This window comes from Pseudophryne corroboree, chromosome 5 (genome assembly GCF_028390025.1).
Source record: "Pseudophryne corroboree isolate aPseCor3 chromosome 5, aPseCor3.hap2, whole genome shotgun sequence".
Taxonomy (NCBI): Eukaryota; Metazoa; Chordata; class Amphibia; order Anura; family Myobatrachidae; genus Pseudophryne; species Pseudophryne corroboree.
The window spans coordinates 789,469,213-789,494,077 of NC_086448.1; the positions used below are offsets into that span (position 1 = coordinate 789,469,213).

Genomic DNA, 24,865 nt, shown 5'->3' on the forward strand with positions numbered 1-24,865 from the left:
TTTTCTCTGAGGTCTGAGAAGGGGAGAATCACTCCACCGCTCATCAGCTATCTGACCCGGCACAACCCCACGTCATACCAAGATTGAAAGTTTCTGAAATCACATCCTGGGGGAAATCGATCATTAAATAAGAAAGACATATAGGAGGAAGCTATCGAAGAAATAGAGGCACATTTCCTGGGCGACTTCTAACCCGTTAGGGTAGGTCCTGCTGTCAGGTGGGAAGAACTTTGGAGTGTATGCACCCAGGGGCCATGTTTATAGGTAGCGATAGTGTACTGTCCTCTATCTGTACCCATTGTTTGGAAGGTTCCGCCCTAGACCACATCAAAATCCTATTTAGAAGGCAAGCGTGGTGGTAACCTTGAATATTAGGGAGGCGCTGTCCACCTTTATCTCTCTGTCTGGACATCGTGTAGAATTTCAAGCGGGGTCTTTTCCAACCCCAAATAAAATCTCTAAATAAAACTTGAATATCTCGGATAGTTTCCAAAGTAATAATTTTTTGTAAAAACGCTTCAGTCTGCCCCAGTCTTTATTTTTTCAGATATGATCCCAACTGAATACATTTCCTCCTCAACACGCATTTATTTGCCTCCCAGGTAATCAATTTGGAAATATCTGATGAGACATTGCACTCCAAATACATATCGATGGTCTCTTCTAGTTGAGCTTTACAGTATGGATCATTAAGCAAGGATTTATTGAAGCGCCAAGGACAGTGTTGGAGGTCTGTTGGCCCAAAGGATAGGTCTAATCGCACTGGGGCATGATCAGACCAGGTTATTGGTCCAATAGATGAGGCCTGAACTAGGGACAGATGACTGCTGTTAACAAATATGTAGTCAATTCTCGAATATGAGCGGTGGGGAGCGGAGAAATGTGTGAAATCGCCGTCTGACGGGTGGAGGATCCGCCAGGTATCAGACAGCTGATGAGAATGAAATATGCGTCAGACCCGCCTTGATAATCGATACAGAAATGGAGGGGAACTGGGGGAGACATCCAAATGTGGGTCCAAGGCCCAATTAAAGTCCCCACCCATAATCAGAGCTCCCTGTTTAAGCAAGTCGATCTTGTCTAAGGTTCTTTCTAAAAAGGCCGGTTGACCCTGATTCAGAGCATAAATATTTACTATTATAAAGATCCTATTAAAAATGGAGCATATAAGCAAAAGGCATCTCCCTTCCTCTATTCTATGTACTTGACCCTTAGACTGGTACATGTTTAGCAAAAAGAATAGCCACACCTTTAGATTTTGATTGGGAATAGTTGCAATAGTATGAGGTAGGAAAAAACTTGTTTTGAAGCTGAGGCGCTGAATCAGAATGTCTAAAATGCGTTTCCTGAACTAAAACGATGTCAGCTCTCTCCGCATGAAAGGAACGGAGGGCTCCAGCCCTTTTCTCGGGTATATTCAGGCCCCTAGCATTTACTGAAACTATTCTAAGCATAGAAGCAATTTGTTAAAATGTTGAGAGACCGTCTGAGAATATATGGAACGGATCAGATGGGAACAGGAAATGAAAGATGAGAAAAAGAAGAAGAAAAAAGAAAAGAGAAGCAAAATCGAGAAAACACATAAAAACACACAATATAACATTGTGAACAAAAAAAGAAAAGAAACCGCGTCTGGACAAAAGAGGTACCAAAAGGGCGCCTCAGTTTGGGAAAAACATGGCGGTATAGGGACACACTAGGGGGCCGTGACCCTGTCATCCTGAAGAACAGTAATTATTCTAAACATTGCAATAACAAGAAATAGAACAGTCAGTGTTGTAATTTCTATAGCATTATCATTATATCACAATTAGTCTGCCTAGACTGAAAAAAGAAAAGAAAAATAATTAGTGAATGAGCGCTACCAAGTTAAGTGCGAGACATTAGAAATCCAACTAAGTAAACGTAAACCCCAAAAACATGCAAGAACGATATAAAGTGTAGTAAATGTACTCCCTTATGTAAAGGGAAACTTAATAAAATAAAGAATGTGGGACAATCAAATATATAGCTGATAAACTATATGTGGACGGTGAAGGTGCCCCGTCAATGGTGTATTATCATCTAGGATTGAAGGCAGGAACCGCTAGACATAACTTAGAACAACAAACCGTATACCAGGGCCAAAGAAGAAAAGGAAAAGGCTACACCGTCCATGTCATTATCAAGGGGTAAATGATGTCTGAAAAGGGTCCTACCCTTTGGATTTTTTCTTGGGGTTACGAACTTGTTGCCATTGTTCTCTCCTGGTAGGGGCAGGCGTAATTGTGGTAGGGAGAATAAAAGCTTGCCAATTTGGGAGGGATATATCACCTAGACCCAATGCAGAACAGAAGTAAGCCAAGTCAGTCGGGGCCTGGAGAGATAGATGTTTGCCAGCATGTAGTACTTGCAGGGACAAGGGGAAACCCCATCTATATTTTATGTCACTCTTGCGTAAGGCTTTTGTCAAGGGCTTTAACCATCTCCGTTGTTGAAGGGTACGCCAAGATAGATCCTGGAAAATCTGGACTCGAACTCAATAAAATTCTACACCTTCTAGTGCACAAACTTTACGGAGGATCTCATCTTTTTGTGTAAAATAGTGGAGTCTGCAAATAACATCTCTTGGACGGTCATTAGCCGATCCTTTCGGTCTGAGGGCTGTATGAGCTCTATCAAATTCAGTTGAATCGTTTCGATCCAGGTCCAAGATCTCACAGAATATTTTGTTAAGGGCAACCATGAGGCCAGATGGGGGCACGGATTCCGGCAGACCCCGAACTCTAATATTGTTTCGATGGCCTCTATTGTCAAGATCATCCAATTTGTTTTGTTTGGCCCCCATAACCGAAGCCTGTTGCACAATATTTTCATGAAGCTGGGACAGTTGATCCCCCATGGAGTCTTTGTCGTCTTCCATAGACAGGACCCTAGCTCCTAAGTGCTTGATGTCAGACTGTACAGATGTTATTTGAGTCTGAAGAGAGTCTTGTAGCCGACTTTCAAGGGCTTGCATGTCGTGTTGGAAGGAAGGGAGCGAACACGAGTCAGAATTTCACTTATTTCCCCTCTGAGTTGAGACATCTGAGTATGTAAATCCCTGGATGAAGGAGACTGAGCCATCGGACGAACTGGGCAGGCTAGATTCAGAAGATAAAGTGGCAGGGGGGTCCGTAGCTGGTGAAAAAGATAAATATGACTGAAGGTTTGGCTGAGATGAAGTACCACGTGTTGACCGGGAGCTTTTTCCCCGTAAGCTTTTCCGACCTCTGCCCATTAAGAGGTAGCAGATGAAATGTCCATTGTAGAGGACAACATCATGTTCTGATAGTATGACGAATAGCACTTTCCCCTGTTAGAGGACCTGCATATCCAGCAGGGAGCAATCACATAGTAACAAATGTAGGCAGTGTCACAGCAGGGATACTCATAGCTCCCTATAATGGCTCCAGAGATGTAATTATCCAGGAGGAAAACCTGTACCAGACCTGTTAGGGTGAGCTTCTTCCCCCTTCTGCCGCACCCTCAATACATAGAATGATAATGAACTTAGTTGTGGGGGCTAAGCGGGGTATGTGAACCCGCTACCAAGTAATGGAATGTGTGAGGAGGCTCACAGCACCTTTACAGATGCTGCAGTGAGGTGTGGGAGAGGGGAAGGCACTGGCAACAGTGGCTGAGGTGACTGAGGGGCCCTCAGGTCTAATAGACAGTGGAAGTCACCATCTAGGTCCCCAGCACCCAGCCCTGACTCCTAGAGGCCGCGGCCAGCTCATCTTCTTCAACGCGGCTCCAGGCCTGGATAGCGTGCACCACCGCAGGGTCCCTCCGGAGGCACTTCCCCGCCACGAGGATGTTGCTTACCGGGGTCTGGGTGGATGCTCCCGTGATCACCTCTGCAGCATGCAGGTGGGAATGGGATCCCAGCGGCCAGCCTCCGGGTCGAAGGGCGGACTTCAGGTCAGATCCGGGGTGAAGGGCGAACTTCAGAACAGGGTCACTTCAACCTGGGGACGAAGAAGGAATGGAGGACCCGGCAGCACCCGAGCAAACAGGCAGCAACCCGCGAGGCCGCACGGACACCGCCCCCGTCTCCGCAACCTCTCCCTCAGCAACCAGGATGCACGGCAAACCTCCGAAGGTAAATTTGCTCCCCCTCAAAGAGTCCAGGACCTCCGTAGATAGGGTGCTAGCAGGGGACTTAGTGGGATCTCCAAGAAGTAGCGTGCTCCCTGCTCTGTCAGAATATCCACAATGCTTCATATTGTTTTCATCATTTTAACATTTAAATAGGCTTTGGGAGGCACCAAAAGTGGTGCCTCCCGTTGTCAATGGGACAGGGGTCAAAGCTCACTGAAAATAAATGAAGAAGCAGCACCATTAGAAGTGCCGCTGTGACACAGGGACGTGCTTTCACCCATGAAAGCACACCCCTGTCAGTGAGAAGGATGTGATTGGCCAGCGGATCCGTCACAGTGAGGAGGATGTGATTGGCCAGCGGATCCGTCACTGGATCCGCTGCCATCACTGTTTGGGTGCGGGCATACGCGGCGGCGGTACGGACGTTAGCAGCAGCGGCGGTGCGGGCATAGCAGTGGCGGTGCGGGCGTTTGCGGCAGCGGAGATGCGTGGAGGTGCGGGCGGTAGGTCTGGATCCGAGAGGATCCAGTCCCTGCCTGCAATTCTTTATTTTGAGTTTGGCTTTGGTGCCAATTTCCAAAAATGGCACCTCAGCGGCATTTTTGGCTTTCAGCCCAGTGCTGGTTGCTGCTCGGGAGGGGGGACCCCATTTTTATTTTTTGGGATCCCCACTTTCCGAGGAATACCAGCCCTGGGCTGACTGGTATGGAAGTGGTTAGTGTGAGGCAGGGGAACCCCACACTGAGTGTTCCCCATGCTGTGGCATTACCCCTCCTGGCTGGTGCAGCTTGGTGCTGGTTGTAGTTAAGTAAGGGGGGACCTACACTTTTTTTTTTTTTTTATATATACAGTATGGGGGAGGGGGGATAGGGAGTATTTATCTGCCAGTGCCTTCCCAGCCACTGACCTCACCGCACGTCACTGACATAAACCTCTCCCGGAATGTTATTGTATCCCATTAAATGCATATGTGTAGCGTTATTTCACCTGGTATAATGGTTCGGGATATATACAGAGGCAGAATTGTAATTCTGTTTGAATAACTGTCCCTTTCGGTCTGTCCCCCATTGCTGGATTGTCACTTATCTCTAATTTACATAGAATTCTGTGTTATTTTGATGTCATTCTGTTTTTACAAAGGCCCCCGTAGGCAGCCGTTTATTTTCCTTCAGCGCAAAATGAGTTTGACAAGAGGCCTTGTCTGAAGTCCGGCGCAGAGGCGCATGTTTTCTATTATTTTCTTTTTTCTTTTACTTTTTTTTAAACGTCTTGAAACTATAACCATGTATCCAGTTATTATAACAAATATTATTTCAGTGTTCACATGGAGGGGGGGAAAGGCAACAAATTGAATTAAAAGACTTTTAGTCTCCGTGCCCTGTAATTGATTTAGATCATGACACTGTGTACTTAACAAGGGGAACGGGTTGCAACCCAAACCTTCACGCAGCTTTTCTTGCGAGTCCAAAAGTTTGACACAGTTGTACTTTCAAGGTCAGTTTATTTTGGAAAAGGTCTTTTGAAATGGTGAAAAGTTAGCTTGCATAATCCTTCCCGCTCATATGATTATAAGGCTGCGCGTCTTTCTCTGAAATCACTTGTGTGCTGTATCGTGGGTGGTCGGTAATGCAAGATAATTGTTTGCGGCTGAATGTAATATCACAATGGCACTCTGTTTCCTCACTCTGTTCTACACAGCTCTGTGTGTGTATACTAGCGCAGCCATATGAGTAAATGGGTAAACTATGTATTGTAAGAAGCTGTCTATAATCTCTTGCTGGCAGCCAGATACACAGAGAGTCATAATTAGACTGCTATAAAATGACGAGTTTGGTTGGAGAAGTTTCACGACTGGTGCTTGTACCCTGTGTACATTAACCGCAACCTGGTTTCCTGATTAACAGATTGCGAGATAAAACAGAACGTTATGATCCAATAATAAATATTGTTTCTTGCTCTGCTTTATCTCCTGATCTGGCGGCTCTGATCTTTTTCAGTATATGGGCAGTTATGTGTTCCTGTTCTATTTATACACCCCCCCCCCCCCCCCCCCAAAAAAAAAAAAAAATGTGCACTATAATTCGGGGATAAACGCATGGAGTGTTCCACATAACCACACATGGGACACACACAGGATATGTACATATTACTGAGGCTTTGGCATTAGAGATGGAGCAGACTGCATTGTATCTATTGGATTGCTAGGCTAGATTCCCAACAAAAACCTCCTGCCTTGTACAAAACGGTATCAAATAATATATATATATATATATATATATATATATATATAAATCCAGTAAATAGGAGCACTCACCAGTCTTCATGATATTCTTATTTTTATTAGCAGCAAGACATCAAACAGGGGGTGTAACCGACGTTTAATTCCCAAGTGGAACCTTTGTCAAGATCATATAGCTTAGTAAATGGTCCCTTTATAAACCCTAAAGTGACCCTCCCCCTAATTAACCAATTACAATATGTCCAATAGTCATATCCAAAACCAAACAAATAAACTACACATACAAAGACAACATATAGACAAATATAACATAGAAATAATAAGAATTTACTTACCGATAATTCTATTTCTCATAGTCCGTAGTGGATGCTGGGGACTCCGTAAGGACCATGGGGAATAGCGGCTCGCAGGAGACTGGGCACATCTAAAGAAAGCTTTAGGACTATCTGGTGTGCACTGGCTCCTCCCCCTATGACCCTCCTCCAAGCCTCAGTTAGGATACTGTGCCCGGACGAGCGTACCCAATAAGGAAGGATTTTGAATCCCGGGTAAGACTCATACCAGCCACACCAATCACACCGTACAACTTGTGATCTGAACCCAGTTAACAGCATGATAACAGAGGAGCCTCTAGAAAAGATGGCTCACTACAGCAATAACCCGATTTTTTGGTAACAATAACTATGTACCAGTATTGCAGACAATCCGCACTTGGGATGGGCGCCCAGCATCCACTACGGACTATGAGAAATAGAATTATCGGTAAGTAAATTCTTATTTTCTCTAACGTCCTAAGTGGATGCTGGGGACTCCGTAAGGACCATGGGGATTATACCAAAGCTCCCAAACGGGCGGGAGAGTGCGGATGACTCTGCAGCACCAAATGAGAGAACTCCAGGTCCTCCTCAGCCAGGATATCAATTTTGTAGAATTTTACAAACGTATTTGCTCCTGACCAAGTAGCTGCTCGGCAAAGTTGTAAAGCCGAGACCCCTCGGGCAGCCGCCCAAGATGAGCCCACCTTCCTTGTGGAGTGGGCATTTACAGATTTTTGGCTGTGACAGGCCTGCCACAGAATGTGCAAGCTGAATTGTACTACAAATCCGACGAGCAATAGTCTGCTTAGAAGCAGGAGCACCCAGCTTGTTGGGTGCATACAGGATAAACAGCGAGTCAGATTTCCTGACTCCAGCCATCCTGGAAACATATATTTTCAGGGCCCTGACAACGTCTAGCAACTTGGAGTCCTCCAAGTCCCTAGTAGCCGCAGGCACCACAAATAGGTTGGTTCAGGTGAAACGCTGAAAACACCTTAGGGAGAAAATGAGGACGAGTCCTCAATTCCGCCCTGTCCGAATGGAAAATCAGATAAGGGCTTTTTCAGGATAAAGCCGCCAATACTGACACGCGCCTGGCCCAGGCCAGGGCCAACAGCATGACCACTTTCCATGTGAGATATTTTAACTCCACAGATTTAAGTGGTTCAAACCAATGTGACTTTTGGAACCCAAAACTACAGTGAGATCCCAAAGTGCCACTGGAGGCACAAAAGGAGGCTGTATATGCAGTACCCCTTTTACAAACGTCTGAACTTCAGGGACTGAAGCTAGTTCTTTTTGGAAGAAAATTGACAGGGCCGAAATTTGAACCTTAATGGACCCCAATTTCAGGCCCATAGACACTCCTGTTTGCAGGAAATGTAGGAATCGACCCAGTTGAATTTCCTCCGTCGGGCCTACTGGCCTCGCACCACGCAACATATTTTCGCCAAATGCGGTGATAATGTTTTTCGGTTACATCCTTCCTGGCTTTGATCAGGATAGGGATGACTTCATCCGGAATGCCGTTTTTCCTTCAGGATCCGGCGTTCAACCGCCATGCCGTCAAACGCAGCCGCGGTAAGTCTTGGAACAGACAGGGTCCTTGCTGGAGCAGGTCCCTTCTTAGAGGTAGAGGCCACGGATCCTCCGTGAGCATCTCTTGAAGTTCCGGTTACCAAGTCCTTCTTGGCCAATCCGGAGCCACGAATATAGTGCTTACTCCTCTCCATCTTATCAATCTCAGTACCTTGGGTATGAGAGGCAGAGGAGGGAACACATACACTGACTGGTACACCCACGGTGTTACCAGAGCGTCTACAGCTATTGCCTGAGGGTCCCTTGACCTGGCGCAATACCTGTCGAGTTTTTCCCAACGGTTTATAAACAAGTGGAAGACTTCTGGGTGAAGTCCCCACTCTCCCGGGTGGAGGTCGTGCTGAGGAAGTCTGCTTCCCAGTTGTCCACTCCCGGAATGAATACTGCTGACAGTGCTATCACATGATTTTCCGCCCAGCGAAGAATCCTTGCAGCTTCTGCCATTGCCCTCCTGCTTCTTGTGCCACCCTGTCTGTTTACGTGGGTGACTGCCGTGATGTTGTCCGACTGGATCAACACCGGCTGACCTTGAAGCAGAGGTCTTGCTAAGCTTAGAGCATTGTAAATGTCCCTTAGCTTCAGGATATTTTTGTGAAGTGATGTCTCCAGGCTTGACCATAAGCACTGGATATTCCTTCCCTGTGTGACTGCTCCCCAGCCTCGCAGGTTGGCATCCGTGGTCACCAGGACCCAGTCCTGAATGCCGAATCTGCGGCCCTCTAGAAGATGAGCACTCTGCAACCACCACAGGAGGGACACCCTTGTCCTTGGTGACAGGGTTATCCGCTGATGCATCTGAAGATGCTACCCGGACCATTTGTCCAGCAGATCCCACTGGAAAGTTCTTGCGTGGAATCTGCCGAATGGGATTGCTTCGTAGGAAGCCACCATTTTACCCAGAACCCTTGTGCATTGATGCACTGAGACTTGGCTCGGTTTTAGGAGGTTCCTGACTAGCTCGGATAACTCCCTGGCTTTCTCCTCCGGGAGAAACACCTTTTTCTGGACTGTGTCCAGGATCATCCCTAGGAACAGAAGATAAGTCGTCGGAACCAGCTGCGATTTTGGAATATTGAGAATCCAATCGTGCTGCCGCAACACTACCTGAGATAGTGCTACACCGACCTCCAACTGTTCCCTGGATCTTACCCTTATCAGGGAATTGTCCAAGTAAGGGATAACTAAAATTCCCTTCCTTCGAAGGAATATCATTATTTCGGCCATTACCTTGGTAAAGACCCGGGGTGCCGTGGACCATCCATACGGCAGCGTTTGAACTGATAGTGACAGTTCTGTACCATAAACCTGAGGTACCCTTGGTGAGAAGGGTAAATTTTGACATGAAGGTAAGCATCCCTGATGTCCCGAGACATCATGTAGTCCCCTTCTTCCAGGTTCGCAATCACTGCTCTGAGTGACTCAATCTTGAATTTGAACCTCTGTATGTAAGTGTTCAAAGATTTTAGATTTAGAATCGGTCTCACCGAGCCGTCCGGCTTCGGTACCACAACAGTGTGGAATAATACCCCGTTCCCTGTTGCAGGAGGGGTATCTTGATTATCACCTGCTGGGAATACAGCTTGTGAATGGCTTCCAAAACTGTCTCCCTGTCAGAAGGAGACATCGGTAAAGCCGACTTTAGGAAACGGCGAGGGGGAGACGTCTCGAATTCTAATTTGTACCCCTGAGATATCACCTGAAGGATCCAGGGGTCTACTTGCGAGTGAGCCCACTGCGCGCTGAAATTCATTGAGACGGGCCCCCCACCGTGCCTGATTCTGCTTGTAAAGCCCCAGCGTATACTGAGGGCTTGGCAGAGGCGGGAGAGGGTTTCTGTTCCTGGGAACTGGCTGATTTCTGCAGCCTTTTTCCTCTCCCTCTGTCACGGGGCAGAAATGAGGAACCTTTTGCCCGCTTGTCCATGAAAAGACTGCGCCTGATAATACGGCGTCTTCTCATGTTGAGAGGCGACCTGGGGTACAAACGTGGATTACCCAGCTGTTGCCGTGGCCACCAGGTCTGAAAGAGCGACCCCAAATAACTCCTCCCCTTAATAAGGCAATACTTCCAAATGCCGTTTGGAATACGCATCACCTGACCACTGACGTGTCCATAACCCTCTACTGGTAGAAATGGACAACGCACTTAGACTTGATGCCAGTCGGCAAATATTCCGCTGTGCATCACGCATGTATAGAAATGCATCTTTTAAATGCTCTATAGGCAAAAATATACTGTCCCTATCTAGGGTATCAATATTTTCAGTCAGGGAATCCGACCACGCCAACCCAGCACTGCACATCCCGGCTGAGGCGATTGCTGGTCGCAGTATAACACCAGTATGTGTGTAAATACATTTTAGGATACCCTCCTGCTTTCTATCAGCAGGATCCTTAAGGGCGGCCATCTCAGGAGAGGGTAGAGCCCTTACAAGCGTGTGAGCGCTTTATCCACCCTAGGGGGTGTTTCCCAACGCACCCTAACCTCTGGCGGGAAAGGATATAATGCCAATAACATTATAGAAATTATCAGTTGTTATCGGGGGAAACCCACGCATCATCACACACCTCATTTAATTTCTCAGATTCAGGAAAACTACAGGTAGTTTTTCCTCACCGAACATAATACCCCTTTTTAATGGTACTCGTATTATCAGAAATGTGTAAAACATTTTTCATTGCCTCAATCATGTAACGTGTGGCCCTACTGGAAGTCACATTTGTCTCTTCACCGTCGACACTGGAGTCAGTATCTGTGTCGGCGTCTATATCTGCCATCTGAGGTAACGGGCGCTTTAGAGCCCCTGACGGCCTATGAGACGTCTGGACAGGCACAAGCTGAGTAGCCGGCTGTCTCATGTCAACCACTGTCTTTTATACAGAGCTGACACTGTCACGTAATTTCCAACAGTTCATCCACTCAGGTGTCGACCCCCTAGGGGGTGACATCACTATTACAGGCAATCTGCTCCGTCTCCACATAATTTTTCACCTCATACATGTCGACACAAAAGTACCGACATACAGCACACACACAGGGAATGCTCTGATAGAGGACAGGACCCCACTAGCCCTTTGGGGAGACAGAGGGAGAGTTTGCCAGCACACACCAGAGCGCTATATATATACAGGGATAACCTTATATAAGTGTTTTTCCCCTTATAGCTGCTGTATAGTTAATACTGCGCCTAATTAGTGCCCCCCTCTCTTTTTTAACCCTTTCTGTAGTGTAGTGACTGCAGGGGAGAGCCAGGGAGCTTCCCTCCAACGGAGCTGTGAGGGAAAATGGCGCCAGTGTGCTGAGGAGATAGGCTCCGCCCCTTTTTCGCGGACTTTTCTCCTGCTTTTTTATGGATTCTGGCAGGGGTTAAATGCATCCATATAGCCCAGGAGCTATATGTGATGTATTTTTTGCCATCCAAGGTGTTTTTATTGCGTCTCAGGGCGCCCCCCCCCAGCGCCCTGCACCCTCAGTGACCGGAGTGTGAAGTGTGCTGAGAGCAATGGCGCACAGCTGCAGTGCTGTGCGCTACCTTGTTGAAGACAGGACGTCTTCTGCCGCCGATTTTCCGGACCTCTTCTGCCTTCTGGTTCTGTAAGGGGGCCGGCGGCGCGGCTCTGGGACCCATCCAAGCTGGGCCTGTGATCGTCCCTCTGGAGCTAATGTCCAGTAGCCTAAGAAGCCCAATCCACTCTGCACGCAGGTGAGTTCGCTTCTTCTCCCCTTAGTCCCTCGATGCAGTGAGCCTGTTGCCAGCAGGTCTCACTGAAAATAAAAAACCTAAACTAAAACTTTCACTAAGAAGCTCAGGAGAGCCCCTAGTGTGCACCCTTCTCGTTCGGGCACAGAGATCTAACTGAGGCTTGGAGGAGGGTCATAGGGGGAGGAGCCAGTGCACACCAGATAGTCCTAAAGCTTTCTTTAGATGTGCCCAGTCTCCTGCGGAGCCGCTATTCCCCATGGTCCTTACGGAGTCCCCAGCATCCACTTAGGACGTTAGAGAAAAAAACTTCAAATCCATATATACCGATTAGACCATGAGTCCACTGTTAACTGCTGATCTCAGCGGTACACGAGCGGCATGCGTTCCACTGCGCACCTTACTTCCGGTGTCTGGAACGCAAGTTCCGGACACATGACTGGAAGTGCCCAGTCTCGTCATCCAAAATCCTGTGTCAGTTACCAGCCCTCCGTAGTCCGGTCTCCATGTAGACATGACATCATATAAATAGCAAGCATAGCTAAAGCAACTTCCTAGACTTATTTGCTGGTACGGTACAGGTTATCAAACTGTCAGAACTAATTGACAAAGACTTGCTGCTAATAAAAATAAGAATATCATGAAGACTTGTGAGTGCTCCTATTTACTGGATTTATATTGGCACTGATGGATCATGACGATTTATCATTCTAAAGTAGAAGTCACCCCAGCATTTGTGGATAAGGCCATAGTGTGGACTGCTTTGGGAATATATATATATATATATAATGGACAGTAGCCCTCGCCCAGCCGCCTGTCACTGTCAGACATCGCTCCGAGGGTGCAATAATATTATTCTTTGTGACGCTGATCCCAGAGGAATGTTGCACTCACAATCATGACACCTTTTGACCAGGTCTGGCACCTCACAGAGGGCTGGGGGTCCACAGTGCAACAAAATGAAACAGTGTGACGCTCAGAGCATGCGGACAGGTTTTTTTCCCTTTCCAGAAAGTGCTGAGCAGTTAGGAAATACATTTATTGGCAAACCTTCCGTGCAGTAGAAAGCCGCTATCACCTCCCACTCCCCCTACATGGTTTACTATATGCAAAAAAAAAAGTCATGCTACAAAAAGACTGAAAGTGACAATGTGGCTTTATGTTGTGCAGGATGAATCTCAGCTCCAAGCGAGTGGACAGGAGGCCTCTGCGATCATCTGCGCTGTTACCAAGGACAGGAACCCTGCGCTCGCCGGGCAACTCATGGTGGCTTGAGAAAAACCTTTCTAGTTATGGATTGAAGTAAATGTAACAAACTGATAATAAGTGCAACCAGGAATCTCGGCTGTAAATGTCATATCGGACTAAAGGGCCCCATACACTACAACGATATGTCTGAGTCTGAAGTCGGAGGCGATTTCCCTTGAACTCTCCTGGGAGCTTCCCGTGACTGGTTCCATACGATTCCATACGAATAGGTACATTTTGCATGCGATATATCGTATGCGATACCAGCCATGCCTGTGGGAACCGACATATCACGAGTGCAGCACTAACGATGTAGGGGAGCCGATCCGACCCTCTCGGGAATGTGGATCGGATCGGAAACACATTCAAAATGCCTGATTTCACCTGATATATCGTCCCGAATGCCCGAAATTGGATGAAATCGGGCATTATTGTTCTAGTGTATGGGGCCCTTAAGGCTCAGCCCAAAACTAAGGAGTCTATTCATTACTGAGGTGGTGGCTATTAAAGTGCTGAAGCAATTGCTCCGGAGTCGGGAAGGTCGCTCCAAGACGCAGTGTTTCCGTATGTGTAATGTGCACATGGAGGGTCATTCCGAGTTGTTCGCTCGGTAAATTTCTTCGCATCGCAGCGATTTTCCGCTTAGTGCGCATGCGCAATGTTCGCACTGTGATTGCGCCAAGTAAATTTGCTATGAAGTTAGGAATTTTACTCACGGCTTTTTCATCGTTCAGGCGATCGTAATGTGATTGACAGGAAGTGGGTGTTTCTGGGCGGAAACTGGCCGTTTTATGGGTGTGTGCGGAAAAACGCTACCGTTTCTGGGAAAAACGCGGGAGTGGCTGGAGAAACGGAGGAGTGTCTGGGCGAACGCTGGGTGTGTTTGTGACGTCAAACCAGGAACGACAAGCACAGAACTGATCGCAGATGCCGAGTAAGTCTGGAGCTACTCAGAAACTGCTAAGAGAGGTGTAATCGCAATATTGCGAATACGTCGTTCGCAATTTTAAGATGCTAAGATTCACTCCCAGTAGGCGGCGGCTTAGCGTGAGTAAATCTGCTAAAAACAGCTTGCGAGCGAACAACTCGGAATGACCCCCATGGATCTTAATAAATAGGCTTCAAAAGTACCATCCAATAATCTTTTATACAGGTGCACGCCTGTTATTTAGCCTGCGGTAATGTACTGTAATTGCTATGCCTTCTGTAGAAATACTGAAATAAATGCTTTTGAACAAGAGTTGTTTGTGTATACAGTGGTCCCAATTTTCAGATTTAGAAAGTGAAGTGTGACATCATTAGAATGGGGGCGGGACTTAGAGTGGATCAGGGCGTGGCTTGAACAGAAAATTGGATACACTGTTTTTTTTTGGCTCTTTATAAAGTGTTTGTAGCTTTGTGTCATATTTGCCTTCTTTTCATACCTCACTTCCCTGAGATGCGGAGGCATGAGGTTTGTAAGGACGAGGTGGGCTTCATTTTCTGGATTAACCTATTAAAGAGCACCCACTGCGGTATGTATTATCATTTATTATATAACACCAGTATATTCTGTTATATCAGTTCTACAGTGATGTCACTAGTAGTCAGCTGATCAGCAATATAATAAGAATTTACTCACCGGTAATTCTATTTCTCGTAGTCCGTAGTGGATGCTGGGTACTCCGTAAGGACCAGGGGGAATAGCGGGCTCCGCAGGAGACTGGGCACTCTAAAGAAAGATTAGGTACTATCTGGTGTGCACTGGCTCCTCCCTCTATGTCCCTCCTCCAGACCTCAGTTAGGGAAACTGTGCCCGGAAGAGCTGACATTACTAGAAAGGATTTGGAATCCAGGGTAAGACTCATACCAGCCACACCAATCACACCGTACAACTTGTGATAACTATACCCAGTTAACAGTATGAACAACAAATGAGCCTCATTAACAGATGGCTCATAACAAAACCCTTTAGTTACGCAATAACTATATACATGTATTGCAGAGAGTCCGCACTTGGGACGGGCTCCCAGCATCCACTACGGACTACGAGAAATAGAATTACCGGTGAGTAAATTCTTATTTTCTCTGACGTCCTAGTGGATGCTGGGTACTCCGTAAGGACCATGGGGATTATACCAAAGCTCCCAAACGGGCGGGAGAGTGCGGATGACTCTGCAGCACCGAATGAGCAAACTCAAGGTCCTCCTCAGCCAGGGTATCAAACTTGTAGAATTTTGCAAATGTGTTTGAACCCGACCAAGTAGCAGCTCGGCAAAGTTGTAAAGCCGAGACCCCTCGGGCAGCCGCCCAAGAAGAGCCCACCTTCCTCGTGGAATGGGCTTTTACATATTTAAGATGCGGCAGTCCAGCCGCAGAATGTGCAAGTTGAATCGTGCTACAGATCCAGCAAGCAATAGTCTGCTTTGAAGCAGGAGCACCCAGCTTGTTGGGTGCATACAGGATAAATAGCGAGTCAGTTTTCCTGACTCTAGCCGTCCTGGAAACATAGATTTTCAGGGCCCTGACCACGTCCAGCAACTTGGAATCCTCCAAGTCCAGAGTAGCCACAGGCACCACAATAGGTTGTCCTCAATTCCGCCATATCCATATGGAAACTCAGATAAGGGCTTTTACATGACATAGCCGCCAATTCTGACACACGCCTGGCCGAAGCCAAGGCCAACAGCATGACCACTTTCCACGTGAGATATTTTAGCTCCACGGTTTTAGGTGGCTCAAACCAATGCGACTTTAGGAAATCCAACACCACGTTGAGATCCCAAGGTGCCACTGGAGGCACAAAAGGGGGCTGAATATGCAGCACTTCTTTAACAAATGTCTGAACTTCAGGCAGTGACGCCAGTTCTTTTTGGAAGAAAATCAACAGAGACCTTAATGGAACCCAATTTGAGGCCCATAGTCACCCCTGACTGTAGGAAGTGCAGAAATCGACCCAGCTGAAATTCCTCCGTTGGGGCCTTCCTGGCCTCACACCAAGCAACATATTTCCGCCATATGCGGTGATAATGTTTTGCGGTCACATCCTTCCTAGCTTTAATCAGCGTAGGAATGACTTCCTCCGGAATGCCCTTTTCCTTTAGGATCCGGTGTTCAACCGCCATGCCGTCAAACGCAGCCGCGGTAAGTCTTGGAACAGACAGGGCCCCTGCTGCAGCAGGTCCTGTCTGAGCGGCAGAGGCCATGGGTCCTCTGAGATCATTTCTTAAAGTTCTGGGTACCAAGCTCTTCTTGGCCAATCCGGAACAATGAGTATAGTTCTTACTCCTCTCCTTCTTATTATTCTCAGTACCTTTGGTATGAGAGGAAGAGGAGGGAACACATAAACCGACTGGTACACCCACGGTGTCACTAGAGCGTCCACAGCTATTGCCTGAGGGTCCCTTGACCTGGCGCAATATCTTTTTAGCTTCTTGTTGAGGCGGGACGCCATCATGTCCACCTGTGGCCGTTCCCAACGGTTTACAATCAGCTGGAAAACTTCTGGATGAAGTCCCCACTCTCCCGGGTGGAGGTCGTGCCTGCTGAGGAAGTCTGCTTCCCAGTTGTCCACTCCCGGAATGAACACTGCTGACAGTGCTATCACATGATTCTCCGCCCATCGAAGAATCCTTGTGGCTTCTGCCATTGCCACCCTGCTTCTTGTGCCGCCCTGGCGGTTTACATGGGCGACCGCTGTGATGTTGTCTGACTGAATCAGAACCGGTTGGTTTTGAAGCAGGGGTTCTGCTTGACTCAGGGCGTTGTAAATGGCCCTTAGTTCCAGAATATTTATGTGTAGGGAAGTTTCCTGACTCGACCATTGTCCCTGGAAGTTTCTTCCCTGGGTGACTGCCCCCCAACCTCGGAGGCTTGCATCCGTGGTCACCAGGACCCAGTCCTGTATGCCGAATCTGCGGCCTTCGAGCAGATGAGCACTCTGCAGCCACCACAGCAGAGACACCCTGGCCCTCGGGGACAGGGTGATTAACCGATGCATCTGGAAATGCGATCCGGACCACTTGTCCAACAGATCCCACTGGAAGATCCTTGCATGGAACCTGCCGAAAGGGAATTGCTTCGTAAGAAGCTACCATCTTTCCCAGGACTCGCGTCCAGAATCATGCCCAAGAACAGCAGACGCGTCGCAGGAATCAGGGATATTCAGAATCCAGCCGTGCTGATGCAGCACTTCCTGAGATAGTGCTACGCTGACTAGCAACTGCTCTTTGGACCTCGCCTTTATAAGGAGATCGTCCAAGTACGGAATAATCATGACTCCCTTCTTTCGGAGGAGCATCATCATTTCGGCCATTACCTTGGTAAATACCCGCGGTGCCGTGGACAGACCAAACAGCAACGTCTGGAATTGGTAATGACAGTCCTGTACCACAAACCTGAGGTACTCCTGGTGGGGTGGATAAATGGGGACATGCAGGTAAGCATCCTTGATGTCCAATGACACCATAAAATCCCCTTCTTCCAGGCTTGCAATAACCGCCCTGAGCGATTCCATCTTGAACTTGAACTTTTTTATATAAATGTTCAAGGATTTTAAATTTAGAATGGGTCTCACCGAACCGTCTGGTTTCGGTACCACAAACATTGTGGAATAGTAACCCCGTCCCTGTTGAAGGAGGGGTACCTTGATTATCACCTGCTGAAGATACAGCTTGTGAATTGCCGCCAGTACTACCTCCCTTTCTCTGAGGGTAACAGGCAAGGCTGATTTGAGGTAACGGCGAGGGGGAGTCGCCTCGAACTCCAGCTTGTATCCCTGTGATACTACTTGCAGAACCCAGGGATCCACCAGTGAGCGAGCCCACTGGTCGCTGAAGTTCCGGAGACACGCCCCCACCGCACATGGCTCCGCCTGTGGAACCCCAGCGTCATGCGGTGGACTTAGAGGAAGCGGGGGAAGATTTTTGATCCTGGGAACTGGCTGTCTGGTGCAGCCTTTTCCCTCTTCCCTTGCCTCTGGGCAGAAAGGAAGCGCCTTTGACCCGCTTGCTTTTCTGAGGCCTAAAGGACTGTACCTGATAATACGGTGCTTTCTTAGGCTGTGAGGGAACCTGAGGTAAAAATGTCGACTTCCCAGCTGTTGCTGTGGATACGAGGTCCGGGAGACCATCCCCAAACAATTCCTCACCCTTATAAGGCAGAACCTCCATGTGCCTTTTAGAATCAGCATCACCTGTCCATAATACCCTCCTGGCAGAAATAGACATTGCATTAATTCTGGATGCCAGCCGGCAAATATCCCTCTGTGCATCCCTCATATATAAGACAACGTCTTTAATATGCTCAATGGTTAGCAAAATAGTATCCCTGTCGAGGGTATCAATATTATCTGACAGGGTATCAGACCACGCTGCAGCAGCACTACACATCCATGCTGAGGCAATTGCAGGTCTCAGTATAGTACCTGAGTGTGTATATACAGACTTCAGGATCGCCTCCTGCTTTCTATCAGCAGGCTCCTTCAAGGCGGCCGTATCCTGAGACGGCAGTGCCACCTTTTTTGACAAACGTGTGAGCGCCTTATCCACCCTAGGGGATATCTCCCAACGTGACCTATCCTCTGGCGGGAAAGGGTACACCATCAGTAACTTTTAGAAATTACCAGTTTTTTATCGGGGGAAGCCCACGCTTCTTCACGCACTTCATTCAACTCATCTGATGGGGGGAAAAACACTGGCTGCTTTTTCTCCCCAAACATAATACCCTTTTTAGTGGTACTTGGGTTAATGTCAGAAATGTGTAACACATTTTTCATTGCCGTAATCATGCAACGGATGCCCCTAGTGGATTGTGTATATGTCTCATCCTCGTCGACACTGGAGTCAGACTCCGTGTCGACATCTGTGTCTGCCATCTGAGGTAGCGGGCGTTTTTGAGCCCCTGATGGCCTTTGAGACACCTGGGCAGGCGCGGGCTGAGAAGCCGGCTGTCCCACGGCTGTTACGTCATCCAGTCTTTTATGTATGGAGTTGACACTGTCGGTTAATACCTTCCACATATCAACCCACTCTGGTGTCGGCCCCGCAGGGGGTGACATCACATTTATCGGCACCTGCTCCGCCTCCACATAAGCCTCCTCATCAAACATGTCGACACAGCCGTACCGACACACCGCACACACACAGGGAATGCTCTGACTGAGGACAGGACCCCACAAAGTCCTTTGGGGAGACAGAGAGAGAGTATGCCAGCACACACCACAGCGCTATTTAATCAGGGATTTACACTAACATAAAGTGATTTATCCCTATAGCTGCTTTCATATACAGTTTTGCGCCTAAATTTAGTGCCCCCCCCCCCCCTCTCTTTTTTACCCTTTGAGCCTGGAAACTGCAGGGGAGAGCCTGGGGAGCTGTCTTCCAGCGGAGCTGTGAAGAGGAAATGGTGCCAGTGTGCTGAGGGAGATAGCCCCGCCCCTTTTTCGGTGGACTTCTCCCGCTCTTATAATTATATTATGGCAGGGGATTTTTGCACATATATAGCTTATTAGGCTATATTATGTGCCATTTGCCAATGTAAGGTACTCTAATTGCAGCCCAGGGCGCCCGCCCCCCCCCCCCCCCCCCCCCACCCCCCAGCGCCCTGCACCCATCAGTGACCGGAGTATGTGGTGTGCATAGGGAGCAATGGCGCACAGCTGCAGTGCTGTGCGCTACCTTAATGAAGACCGAAGTCTTCAGCCGCCGATTTTCAGGATGTTCTTCTTGCTTCTGGCTCTGTAAGGGGGACGGCGGCGCGGCTCCGGGACCAGACGACCGAGGCTGGGCCTGTGCTCGATCCCTCTGGAGCTAATGGTGTCCAGTAGCCTTAGAAGCACAAGCTAGCTGCAAGCAGGTAGGTTCGCTTCTTTCCCCTTAGTCCCTCGTAGCAGTGAGTCTGTTGCCAGCAGATCGAACTGAAAATAAAAAACCTAACAAATACTTTCTTTATTAGGAGCTCAGGAGAGCCCCTAGTGTGCAACCAGCTCGGGCCGGGCACAGATTCTAACTGAGGTCTGGAGGAGGGGCATAGAGGGAGGAGCCAGTGCATACCAGATAGTACCTAATCTTTCTTTAGAGTGCCCAGTCTCCTGCGGAGCCCGCTATTCCCCATGGTCCTTATGGAGTACCCAGCATCCACTAGGACGTCAGAGAAAACATTTTGAGTGGTATTCAAATGATATATCACGCCCAATCTCCTTTCTAAAGTGATCCCCATTATCACGCAGATCATGGCCATAGTAATCAGGTTTAGCTTCGTAAAGCCCGGGTGTAGCAAACTGAAATGATTATACCACGTCCGGCAGCAGAAAGAGAACGGGTGTGGAAGGGGGTAAAAAGAATCGAATACCGCCCTTTGTTTTCTTAGGATATGGCTGTCACTACTGTGTATAGGTGAATGTCAGTGAGCTGGGAGGCTCCCCTGGAAATACAGTCGGAGGGCACCTGATTATTAATTCACTAATTAGACACATATGAAATGCAGCGTGGCACAGATCGCTGTACTGATGCATAAGAGAGCCTCTGTCATAATGATTAAAATAATACAAAGAAGTTACTTATAACACATATGCCACACAAAATTACACCTGAACATACAATCCTATAACAATACACCAGCATTCCAGAAAAACATATCAAAAATGGCAGCTCCAAATACATTATAACACAGAATATACAAATAACATAATATTTATGCTGAAAAAGGCACTTGCGCTGGCGAATAGACACCCGGAATTGCGCCAACAAGTCCAGCTGGCTCCTCCTCAAATCTGACCGGCAATACTCTAATTGAACCAGACTGCGGCGGCCAGTTTGGCCGCATTTGGGACATAGCCCCAGTCACCAGTTCATCACTGTGGTTAGGATCCGAAGCGCCGGCATTGTGAACGCTGCGGCTCTCATGATGGCAATGGTGTCTTTCAATTTTACAGTAATATAGGAACTGTGTTGTGATTGGTTGCCTTCATTAAAATGGCTGACAGTATAATTGTCCAGCATTGATTATTTATTGAACCACTTCCTCTATATTTCCACTTTATTCAAGTAGCTTTATTCAAACCTTAGCACAACACAATAAAAGCAGGTATGGCAAAGGGATGGGAATGCCTCTGAGGGGCCCCTAAATCATGTGTGGCCCCCAGAGCGTTGTGCATATGCACGCACTAGGCGTACATATGTACGAATGCATTCACACCATATAGGTACTCTGGTGCGTCATGTACGCAGTCAAAGTGGCGGAACGTTCAGACTCAGAAGACTTTCTGGACGAGTTGTTGCTGAATCGTGGGATTAACATTGCAAATCTAAATACCAGTCAGTTAATTGCCTTTATTTCCAACATTGGACCCCAGTGTGTGCAGGTGAGATGGGAAATGTATACTGTAAACTCCAATGGGGCAGGGACTGATGCGTATCTTGGTGGTGCTGCGCAGCCATTAATAAAACGATATAAGAACTGCAGAGATGACTGTCGTCATGGCAACATGTTTACTAATGGAAGGTAAATGTTTGCACCACTGTGATGTCAGACCGCTGCAGGCTCTTTGTGACACATTTACTGTCCAATCATTTCACTTGTTTCCAACTCAACCACAATGCTCGTTTCACTAGAACAGGGGTGGGCAATTATTTCAGCTGGGGGGCCGCTTAACACTCCCAGTGAATATTCAAGGGCCACACACAAAATATCTTGTATATACAAGACAATTTTACACATGACAGAAGCAGAGTCCCCTTTTTATACATTACGGCAGCAGAGCCCCCTTTTTACACATTACGGCAACAGAGCCCCCCTTTTTACACATTACGGCAGCAGAGTCCCCTTTTTACACATTACGGCAACAGAGCCCCCCTTATTACACATTACGGCAAAAGAGCCCCCCTTTTTACACATTACGGCAGCAGTGTCCCCTTTTTACACATTACGGCAGCAGAGCCCCCCTTTTTACACATCACGGCAGCAGAGCCCCCCTTTTTACACATTACGGCAACAGAGCCCCCCTTTTTACACATTACGGCAGCAGAGTCCCCTTTTTACACATTACGGCAACAGAGCCCCCCTTTTTACACATTACGGCAACAGAGCCCCCCTTTTTACACATTACGGCAACAGAGCCCCCCTTTTTACAAATTACGGCAACAGAGCCCCCCTTTTTACACATTACGGCAGCAGAGCCCCCCTTTTTACACATTACGGCAGCAGAGCCCCCCTTTTTACACATTAGGCAAGCAGAGTCCGAGAGAGAGAGCGAGCAAGCAGTTCAAGGCTGGTGACATCCACAGAGAAATGCATTATGCACTAATATAATGTACAAAATACCAATAATTTTTAACCAAAGCAACAACACTTGTCCCCCACACACTCTCCAAATGCCCATGACATGAATGTGTGATTTTTCACTTTGCAGGATCCTGTTTCCCCGTAGAAGGAGGAGGTGGTGGCGCCAAGCTGCCTGAGGAGGAGGCAGCACTGATCAGTGAGCCGGGGAAGGGAGGTGGAGCATGTACCCATGCAGCTGCAGCGCCTCCCCGCTAATGTCACTTGCAGAGTGCGGACGTCTGATGACTCAGCGGAGAGGGGGCAGACAATGAGCGCTGGCCACACCAATGTAATGCTGGGTAATGTATGTAGAAGTGTGCTCAGCAGACACGGAGCTGAGCGCACAGCTACATACATTACCAGCGCATTTAAACAAAGACAAGACAGTACAGCCCCGCTGCTGCTGCCCTCTGCACATATCCACAATCCAGCCGTGGCCCCACCCCCCTGCACCGCCCAGCGCCTGACGTCACAGAGGAAATACCAGTCAGCAGCCCCTGTGACGTGACCGGGTCTTTCCTCAGCGGTGCCGCGTCTCAGAGCTCTGTAGCGCAATGACAAGCGGCTCAGCCAGTCGGACCGCTTGTCATTGCACACTGGTGGGGGACAGCGGGCCAGGTAGCATCGGTTCGCAGGGCGCATGTTGCCCACCTCTGCACTAGAGTCTAATATTAAACAATTCATGAATATAAGGTGAACTGTAAGTAAAGCCAGCATTAGACATAGCTGGAACTTTTATGCTTCAGGGACGTGCAGGCAGCTGTCATAATGATTAAAATAATACAAAGAAGATACTTGTTATAACACATATTCTGTGTCATAAATATCTTACTATATTTTTCTAATCTTTTTTGCCCTGAAAATGCAGCAAAATCTGGGTGGTTAGATATAGAGTGTTAGGCCTGTGAGCAGAGCCATCTGACTTATTTGTCTGTCTGATATTACCCAGTCTTGTTCTATTACTGACTGTTTGAAATTGTAAAGCGGAATGGAATTTGCTGGTGCAATAACAATAGTAATAATAATACAAAATAAATAATTGGGGACCTTAGAAAGATGCTCTAATGGTCTCATCATCTCTCTGTTGGTACTGCCCTAACATAAAGCTTATAAAGATATAAGCATCAAGTTACATAACAATAATACAATAAAACCACTAACTTCACAAATTTTGTATAATTGGCAAGGTGTTTATTTTATGAGTCCGATGGTGTTCCTGCCGGTCCTAGTGGTATTCTTGCCGGCCCGAGTGGTGTTCCTGTTGGCCTGAGTGATATTCTTGCCAGCTGATATGTTACTGCCAGCCCGAGTGGTGTTCCTGCCAGCCCGAATGGCATTCATGCCGGCCGAGAGATGTTCCTGCCAGCCTGAGCGGTGTTACTGCTGGCCCTAGTGGTGCAATAAAATGTCATTGTGACATATAATAAACTGAAACCACGAACAGCACAAATGATGTATAAAAAGCTGATGTACCTGGCGCTGCCTGGTTTTAAATCTTCAAGTTATTAAGTTATCAATGAGTCGAATATACCTGTCAACAGTTTAAAAATAGCAGCTTAGCGGCTCTTCCAACACTGCAATGAGGTGGGTGCCCAGTGTTGGTGGGGTTTTTTGAGGCGTGTCGCCAGTAGCCCTATTTCCCAGCTTTCCTTTCTGTCCAATTTTATCATCACTTTTTCCACCAATGGGAGGTCCGACAAACCCCTAGTATGTCTTCTGGGATCTATTGTTACCACTCTGTGAAGTTTTCCTTAAAACCCATCCAGTGGAAAACACAGAGCAGGCTCCCCGGGTCAAAGTTCTGACCAGCGTAGACCAACAGGAGGTCCGACTGGGACTCTAGTAATGTTCCTGCTGGCTCACGTGGTGTTCTTGCTAACCCCAGTGGTGTTCCTGCCTGCCCGAGTGGTGTTCCTACAGCCATCTACATGCTAATTCTAGGTAATTGAAAGAAGGTGCACCCTCAGGGGTCTTATGGGGGGACACTGTTCCTCTCCACTTGTGTCTTGATGAACTTGGCCTTGCTCGCATAGGTCATTGTGCTGCAGGAATATTCACAGGCACTATCTGCAGGACTTATTTGTGCGATTATGACCATTCTGCTTTTCCCGCTCAGTGCGCCCTTTAGCAGCCAAGTCAAGTTTGCTGTCTCGGTAGTTTATATGTCTGCCTGGTCTCTCGCGCAGTGCCATGATGCAGATCCTGAGGGCGGTAAGGGAGCGGTTGATGTAACCTCCTTCTTTCATGGTCTGGCCGCTGTTGGTAGTCTGGCTTGCCCACTCTGATCCTGCCAGGTCTACCATGTACAGCCGGCCTGTGCTCACTTTATCACTGCCTGTC

General features: G+C 47.8%; 1 protein-coding gene across 3 annotated transcripts in view; it reads left to right on the forward strand.

Moving 5' to 3' along the window:
- Window positions 1-14,465, forward strand: part of CRPPA (CDP-L-ribitol pyrophosphorylase A) — a 535,384-nt gene extending 520,919 nt beyond the window's left edge. For all 3 annotated transcript variants that reach the window (XM_063924417.1, XM_063924416.1, XM_063924419.1), the window contains one exon: window positions 13,148-14,465. In XM_063924417.1, the coding sequence (XP_063780487.1) occupies window positions 13,148-13,252 (105 nt within the window). In that variant the 3' untranslated portion in view covers window positions 13,253-14,465. The remainder of the gene's footprint in view (window positions 1-13,147) is intronic.
- The last annotated feature ends 10,400 nt before the right edge of the window (window positions 14,466-24,865 follow it).